This window comes from Sprattus sprattus (assembly GCF_963457725.1).
Source record: "Sprattus sprattus genome assembly, chromosome: 2".
Taxonomy (NCBI): domain Eukaryota; kingdom Metazoa; phylum Chordata; class Actinopteri; order Clupeiformes; family Clupeidae; genus Sprattus; species Sprattus sprattus.
Window position 1 is genome coordinate 3,725,131 of NC_137921.1, and position 8,690 is coordinate 3,733,820.

An 8,690-nucleotide genomic window follows, 5' to 3' on the forward strand; every position below is an offset into this window, starting at 1 on the left:
TGAAAGGTCGTATAGAATTCCTCTTTTGAGACTTTGGGTACTTGAAAAGCGCACTATAAAATAAAGGTATTTCTGTCGCCAGGCTGGCATGTAACCGGGGTGTAAACTACAACAGCGCCTCCTGAGCTTCAAAGTTTCACGTCAGAAACATAGTAGTAAATTACCAACATCGGGCTGATACAAGCTGAAATAGAATGTGTAATAGCACCCTCTTGTGGCTCTAGTCATATAGTGCACTTTCTGGAGAATGCGTTTCAGAGTTCAAACTCCTGTCCAGCGGGGGCAGTAGACCGCCTGTTTGTGTTGCAGTTGCAAAAAAAAAAACAAGGAAGCGTGCAAACCGGTGTTGATATGTTTTGGAAAGGTAACGTGATTGAAGTATTTGGTCATGATCAGTGAAATTAACTTTTATTTAAAAGATACGTTAAGACTAGAATATGTAAACATGCCATACACGTGTTATAGAAGAATATATGACAATGCCAGCTGGTTAACTAGCCTAGAAAACTGACCAAAGAGGTAGCAAGCAGGCTAGCTGGCTAACTTCGCATTGCACTGAGATTGACATGGGTGCTAGTACTAGAGTTTTAAGTGTCGTTCTGTAACATTGTTTAATTATTTCCCTCTGACAAAGAAAGACACACCGTTGACAGAATGATTTGTTCGTGCCATTGTTAATGTTCAGCCAGCAGTAGTAGGAAAATAATAGAAAACGTTAGATGGCAGTGTGGCATGTAAATATGCGACATTTTGAGGCTAGCTTGTTGGTCGCATAGGCTTGTTCGATAAATTGCCTGATTTGGCTGTCAGATGATGCCAGGTCTTGTTGCCTTGACATTGAAATTACTTGTGTAATTTCCGGGAGTTCAATTACATTCTGACCAACTGTGTTGCATATCTGTTTAAATTCAGGATGGGTAGTCAGAATATATGGATAGAATAATATATAGATAGATAGATAGTGATCGATCCCGAAGGAAGATTAGGTTGTAATCTCACGTATTTGAGTATACCCCTTTGACACTACTACTTTTGTATACGTGGACATTATCTTGCCATTGTGTGAGTGTATGCATTACATTAACATTAAGATTTAGTCATTTAGTAGACGCGTTTTGTCCAAAGCGACATACAAGGGAGAGAACAGTCAAGCTAAGAGCAATAAAAAAACTGTTGTTACGATAAATACTTCTTAACATAAGAAATAGAAAAACGACAAAGAAGGAAAAAGGAGTGCAGGAATGTAACTGCTGAAGTGCAAGTTATGCATGTGAGAGGTGTGTGTGTTTGACTGCTCTGGCGTCCCTAGACCAATAGAAAAGCTCCTCTCTTCTCCGGCCGGCCATGGATGAAGGGACGCTGCTGGTGTAACAATAAATACTACTTTACATAAATAATAAATAGAAAAACGACATAAAAACTAAAAGAAGTGCAGGAATGTAACTGCTGAAGTGCAAGTTAGTGTGTTTGACTGATCTGGCGTTCCTAGACCAATAGGGGAGCTCTTCTCTTCTCCGGGCGGCCATGGATGAAGGGACGCTGCTGGCATCCATCCAGACGTATGCTGGCCAGCTGCAGCAGGTGGAGGCGGCTCTGGCCGCGGGGCTGGACCCGGAGCAGCAGGGGGACCTGCTCCAGCTGAGGAGTGACCTGCAGGAGCTCCTGGAGCTGACCGAGGGCAGCCTCCTCAGCCTGAAGAAGAGCCAGCTGCTAGCCAGCCTGGAGGCTCTTACGGAGAGCCCACAGGGACACACAGAGCAGCAGAGACAACTCCTCCCTGCCAACAACAACAACAACAACCTGGGGACTGCTACGGGCAGCCAGCAGGGACAAATAGAACGTGACGAGCAGGACGGTGAGTGCTCCTCGTTCTACTCGGAGTTGGTTGGACTGGGAGCAGACAGCCGCTCGTCTGGGCCTGCAATGAAGGCGGAGGAGGGTGAGGAAGATGATGATGAAGAGGATGAGGAGGAGGTGGAGGACTATTTGAGCGGGAGTAAAGTACGAGCGCCGTATCGCACCTCCTGGGGGACTTTGGAGTATCACAATGCTATGGTGGTGGGGGCGGAGCCTCCAGCGGAAGGGGAGGAGCTTGTGCGAGTGCTCTACCTTCAGCCCACCAACCGAGCGATGAAGCCCTGCCCCTTCTACCTGGAGGACAAGTGCCGTTTCCCAGACAACTGCAGGTAGGACCGCCCCCCCGGGCTCTCCAGGAATGAGTTGTTGGATGACATCATTAATTTAATAAGGAAATACCACGGTGTTGGGCCACACTGTTATGCAAATGTAACAAGTCGGTTTGACTGTGTTCACCCCTCCCATTTAACTATGCTTTATTATAGGTTGTTTTCTAACTATGTTTTAACTATGTTTAAACTAAGTTAAAAGCATAGTTAAAACATAGTTAAAAACAATGTTCTCACTGTGGCACTTTGAGATTCAGGTGAATGTAGAGTGCGCTATAAATTAAATGAATTATTATTATTTTTATTATTATTATTATTATCATTAGTATTATTATTATTGTACTTATTGTTATTATTATTATTATTATTCTAGGTTTTCCCATGGGGAGGCGGTGTGCGTGTCTGAGCTCAGGGACTTCAAGGAGGCGGACCTTAGCGAGCTGGGGGCGGGGTCATCCTGTCTCGCCCGTCACGAGGATGGAGTGTGGTACCCTGCCAAGATTACTGGTGAGAGAGAGAGAGAGGAAAGAGAGAGAGAGTGTGAGAGAGAGAGAGAAAGAGTGTGAGAGAGAGAGGGAAAGAAAGAGAGAGAGAGTGTGAGAGAGAGAGAGATAGTGTGTGAGTGAGTGTGTGTGAGAGAGATTGAGTGAGTGAGAGAGTGAGTGAGAGAGAGAGAGTGTGTGTGTGTGTGTGTGTGTGAGAGAGATTGAGTGAGTGAGACAGAGAGAGAGAGAGAGAGAGAGAGAGTGTGTGGGTGTGTGTGTGTGTGTGTGTGTGTGTGTGTGTGTGTGTGTGTGTGTGTGTGTGAGTGAGAGAGAGAGAGTATGTGAGTATGTGAGTGAGTGAGAGAGAGAGTGCGTGTATGAGTGAGTGAGTGAGTGAGTGAGTGAGTGAGTGTGTGTGTGAGTGAGTGAGTGAGTGAGTGAGAGAGTGAGAGTGTGTGAGAGTGCATGCGTGTGTGTGTTGACAGCTGGCCGACTGTGACATGTGTTTCTGTTTGTGTGTTTTCCAGAGTTGAAGGATGGTGTGTACTCTGTGAAGTTTGATTCGCTGCTGCTAAAGAAGGCGGAGCTTGAAGCGGATGGTGTGATCCCACCAATGCGGACTGATGATCCTGTCTCCTCTGAATCTGATGACGATGACACAGACATGGCCTTTGCTAAAGGTTTGTGTGTGTGTGTACATGTGTATGTGAGTGTGTGTGTATGTGTGTGATGGAAAATCCTGAATGGAAATACCATCGCTGTAGGCTTTGGTTCAACTCAAGCTAGCTGGATGTAGTGATGGAGTATTCAAGGAATTCGATATGAAGATAATCCGTGTATTCTGAATGATAATTTAGGCAAAGTGTCAATATTCTGATCAGCAGGACTTGTCTCAGCAGCAGCACGCTGTCCACACACACACATGACAAACACACACACACACACACACACACACACACACACTCGCTGTCCACACACACACACACACACACACACACACACGCTGTCCACACACACACACACACACACACACACGCTGTCCCCACACACACACGCTGTCCACAAACACACACACACGCTGTCCACAAACACACACGCTGTCCACAAACACACACGCTGTCCACAAACACACACGCTGTCCACACACACACACACACATGCTGTCCACAAAAACACACACACACGCTGTCCACACATATGTTATATATAGGGCCAGTTTGGGGGATACAGGCTGGGAACTAAAACCATTGGCTGTACCTCTTGAGAAAAGATGAATTTTTGCTCTTTTCTAATGTTGTAAACAATGTGTGTTTGTTAACGTGAGTGTGTGTGTGCGTGTGCGTGTGCGTGTGTGTGTGTGTGTGTGTGTGTGTGTGTGTGTGTGTGTGTAGTGGTAGACACTGCAGAGGCTGGTTGGGCAGAGGTGGACGGCTCGGAGTTTGGCGGCTGGGAGGTTCACACACGCGGCATCGGCTCCAGACTGCTCATGAAGATGGGCTACGAGCAGGGCAAAGGTGAGTGTGTGTGTGTGTGTGCGAGAGAGTGTGTGTGACTGTGTGTGTGTGTGTATGTGTTTGTGTGTGTGTGAGAGAGTGAGTGACTGTATGTGTGTGTGTGTGTTTGTGCGCAAACATTTTTGCCGCTATATGTGATTATTTGTGTGTGTGTGTGTGTGTGTGTGTGTGTGTGTTTGTGTGTGTGTGTGCAAGAGAGAGTGAGTGACTGTGTGTTTGTGTGTGTGTGTGTTTGTGCACTTACGTTATTGCCGCTGTATGTGATTATTTGTGTGTGTGTGTGTGTGTGTGTGTGTGTGTGTGTGTGTGTGTGTGTGTGTGTGTGTGTGTGTGTGTGTAAGGTCTGGGTAAGTATCTTGAGGGCCGTGTGGAGCCGGTGCAGGCGCAGGTGGTTCCCAGGGGGGCGGCCGCTCTGGAGGGGTGTGGGGAGATGGCCCGCGCTCTGGCCACGCGCCCCCACATCCCCAGGAAGGGGGGGGCCCCCGGCCCCAAGAGGAGGCGCAAGAGGAAGGCCGGCGGCGGGGACGGGAAGCCCAACGTCTTCGACTTCCTCAACGCCAAACTGGGTTCTGCTGCCCAGGCCCGCTCCTCTGGGCCGGCCGCAGCCGCAGCGCCACTCGACGCCTACAGGGGGGGCCAGCGAGACAAGAGGGAGATGAACGTGCAGCTGTACCAGGCCACCGAGAGGGTCACGCAGACGGAGAAGGAGATCCAGGGGCTCAGACACTCCCTGAACCGGAAAGTCGGCAGGTAAGACCGAGAGTGTGTGTGTGTTTATCCATCTGATATGTGTGTGCCTGTGTGTGTGTATCCATCTGATGTGTGTGTGTGTGTGTGTATCCATCTAATGTGTGTGTGTATCCATTTGATGTGTGTGTGTGTGTGTGTGTATCCATCCGATGTGTGTGTGTGTGTGTGTGTGTATCCATCTAATGTGTGTGTGTATCCATCTGATGTGTGTGTGTGTGTGTGTGTGTATCCATCTGATGTGTGTGTGTGTGTTGTCAGGGATGCTGCCGTGGTCGGTCGTCTGGAGGAGAACTTGGCTGCGGCTCAGAAGCGTCTCGCTCAGCAGAAGGCTCAGGAGCAGCTCCTCCAATCAAAGCGCAAGAGGGCCGACACACACAAGAACATGACCGAGTTCTGACCAATCACAGCGCAGGAGAGCCGACACACACAAGAACATGACCGAGTTCTTCTGACCAATCACAGCGCAGGAGGGCCGACACACACAAGAACATGACCGAGTTCTGACCAATCACTACGCACGAGGGCTGACGCACACTCACACAACCTAATTCTGACCAGTCAGAGTGCAAGAGGGCCCCACACACACACACACACACACACACACACACACACACACACACACACACACACACACACACACACACACACACACACACACACAAGAGCATGGCCAAGTTCTGACTGATCACAATGCACACACAAAAGAACATGTTTTTGACCAATCACAATTTTTGACCCCACACATGAACATCACACAGTTCTCAGCAACCCTCAAAAGAACATGATGCAGTCCTAAACCACGTCACGCAGGAGAACCGAACCTCTCCTGACACGGTCGTTTGGTGTGGCACGTTCGGTCGCGGTCACAAGCAGTCTGTGCCTGGTTGAACAGAGTGTGTGTTATCACACGGACTATACAATGAAGTGATTTGTACGATTAGCTCTGGGACCTTTTTTATGTTTTTTTGGATTAACCTTTTAGTTTCTCGGGAGAGTGAGGCGTTGACGTGTGTGTCCATACAGGTATTTCTCTCTGATTCTGAGAGCATATGTTTTACGGAATAAAACAGTAGACAAACACAACATGAGAATCCCCTCTTCAGCATCGTCCTCCTTGGCATGACTAACACATCCTGAGATGAAACGACACCAGACAAGAGCCTGATCTTTTCCAGTCAGCTGCCTCTTGAAAGAGTCGAGTACTAAAGAATAAAGTATGCTCTAACTCAGCTGCCTCTTGAAAGAGTCGAGTACTCGAGACTAGAGTATGCTCTAACTCAGCTGAAGGAGTCGAGTACTCGAGACTAGAGTATGCTCTAACTCAGCTGGAAGAGTCGAGTACTCGAGACTAGAGTATGCTCTAACTCAGCTGCCTCTTGAAAGAGTCGAGTACTAGAGACTAGAGTATGCTCTAACTCAGCTGAAGGAGTCGAGTACTCGAGACTAGAGTATGCTCTAACTCAGCTGAAAGACTCGAGTACTAGAGACTAGAGTATGCTCTAACTCAGCTGAAAGAGTCAAGTACTAGAGACTAGACTATGCTCTAACTCAGCTGAAGGAGTCAAGTACTAGAGACTAGAGTATGCTCTAACTCAGCTGCCTCTTGAAAGAGTCGAGTACTAGAGACTAGAGTATGCTCTAACTCAGCTGCCTCTTGAAAGAGTCGAGTACTAGAGACTAGAGTATGCTCTAACTCAGCTGAAGGAGTCGAGTACTCGAGACTAGAGTATGCTCTAACTCAGCTGAAAGAGTCAAGTACTAGAGACTAGAGTATGCTCTAACTCAGCTGAAGGAGTCAAGTACTCGAGACTAGAGTATGCTCTAACTCAGCTGAAGGAGTCAAGTACTAGAGACTAGAGTATGCTCTAACTCAGCTGAAGGAGTCAAGTACTAGAGACTAGAGTATGCTCTAACTCAGCTGCCTCTTGAAAGAGTCGAGTACTAGAGACTAGAGTATGCTCTAACTCAGCTGCCTCTTGAAAGAGTCGAGTACTAGAGACTAGAGTATGCTCTAACTCAGCTGCTCTTGAAAGAGTCGACTAGAGACTAGAGTATGCTTTAACTCAGCTGAAGGAGTCAAGTACTAGAGACTAGAGTATGCTCTAACTCAGCTGCTCTTGAAAGAGTCGACTAGAGACTAGAGTATGCTCTAACTCAGCTGCTCTTGAAAGAGTCGACTAGAGACTAGAGTATGCTTTAACTCAGCTGAAGGAGTCAAGTACTAGAGACTAGAGTATGCTCTAACTCAGCTGCCTCTTGAAAGAGTCGAGTACTCGAGACTAGAGTATACTCTAACTCAGCTGAAGGAGTCAAGTACTAGAGACTAGAGTATACTCTAACTCAGCTGCTCTTGAAAGAGTCGACTAGAGACTAGAGTATACTCTAACTCAGCTGAAGGAGTCGAGTACTCGAGACTAGAGTATGCTCTAACTCAGCTGAAAGACTCGAGTACTAGAGACTAGAGTATGCTCTAACTCAGCTGCCTCTTGAAAGAGTCGAGTACTCGAGACTAGAGTATACTCTAACTCAGCTGCCTCTTGAAAGAGTCGAGTACTCGAGACTAGAGTATGCTCTAACTCAGCTGAAAGAGTCGAGTACTCGAGACTAGAGTATGCTCTAACTCAGCTGCTCTTGAAAGAGTCGACTAGAGACTAGAGTATGCTCTAACTCAGCTGCTCTTGAAAGAGTCGACTAGAGACTAGAGTATGCTCTAACTCAGCTGAAGGAGTCGAGTACTCGAGACTAGAGTATGCTCTAACTCAGCTGCTCTTGAAAGAGTCGACTATAGACTAGAGTATGCTCTAACTCAGCTGCTCTTGAAAGAGTCGAGTACTCGAGACTAGAGTATGCACTAACTCCTAGTGCTGCCCTTTTGAAAGAGGCGAGTACTAAAGACTAAGTACCTAAGGTTAGAGCGCTAACTCCAAGTGCTGCTTTGCTGGGCTTCTCACTGACCTCCTCATCAACTCATCTGTTTTAGACAGATAGTGTCAACCTCTGATTCACTCTGATTCGCCGGATGGGGATTTGTATCTGTTGTGTTGTGTGCATATATTTACATGTTGGGAGTGGGATTCCTATCACTTACCCTGATATTTTCCGTTTTATATATTTTTTTTCATCTTTTGTTTATTAGAAATAAAAATGTGTCAACGTCAGTAGAACTGCCAAAAAGTATGATGTCAAATTGATATTTCGGTACATTTTAGAGCAGTGGTTCTTAACCTGGGTTCGATCGAACCCCAGGGGTTCGTTAAGTCACTCTCAGGGGTTCATACCCACGTTTTGAAGAAATCATATTTTATTTTTCAAATTACGAGGGGTTCGGCGAATGCACTGATGAAGCTTGCAGGGTTCAGTACCTCCAATAAGGTTAAGAACCACTGTTTTAGAGAATGTTTGAATGGTCCATGGAGCACCCCGAGAGTCGCAGGCAGAGTTGCAGGCAGTAACGGATGGATATAGAAGTCTTTTAACGCTACGTATGATTGCCTGCTCCAAAACTCCATCCAAGTGCCTGGAAAGAGAACAAGCTGTAATCGGGGACATTTCGACCCTTTTTAAGGTATGGGTCCTTTTTAAGAGAAAGGGTAAGGTAAGTCCCTCTTTCGATTTAACAGGTGGGGATAGCCACAGTACAGTTTAGCAACATTTTGGCATTGTATCAAGCAGACAAAACAGCAACAATAATCGCTACAAGAGAAAACGACTGCACGTGTGCTATTGAAGGCTAAGGATTTAGGGAATGTTGTCCA

General features: G+C 46.8%; 1 protein-coding gene across 1 annotated transcript; it reads left to right on the forward strand.

Moving 5' to 3' along the window:
• The first annotated feature begins 326 nt into the window (after window positions 1-326).
• zgpat (zinc finger, CCCH-type with G patch domain) lies at window positions 327-5,941 on the forward strand. Its single transcript, XM_080860809.1, has 7 exons — window positions 327-364; window positions 1,490-2,186; window positions 2,560-2,693; window positions 3,199-3,351; window positions 4,063-4,185; window positions 4,527-4,935; window positions 5,194-5,941. Exons 2-7 carry the CDS (start codon window positions 1,525-1,527, stop codon window positions 5,330-5,332), a joined length of 1,620 nt encoding a protein of 539 aa, XP_080716935.1. The 5' UTR covers window positions 327-364; window positions 1,490-1,524; the 3' UTR covers window positions 5,333-5,941.
• The last annotated feature ends 2,749 nt before the right edge of the window (window positions 5,942-8,690 follow it).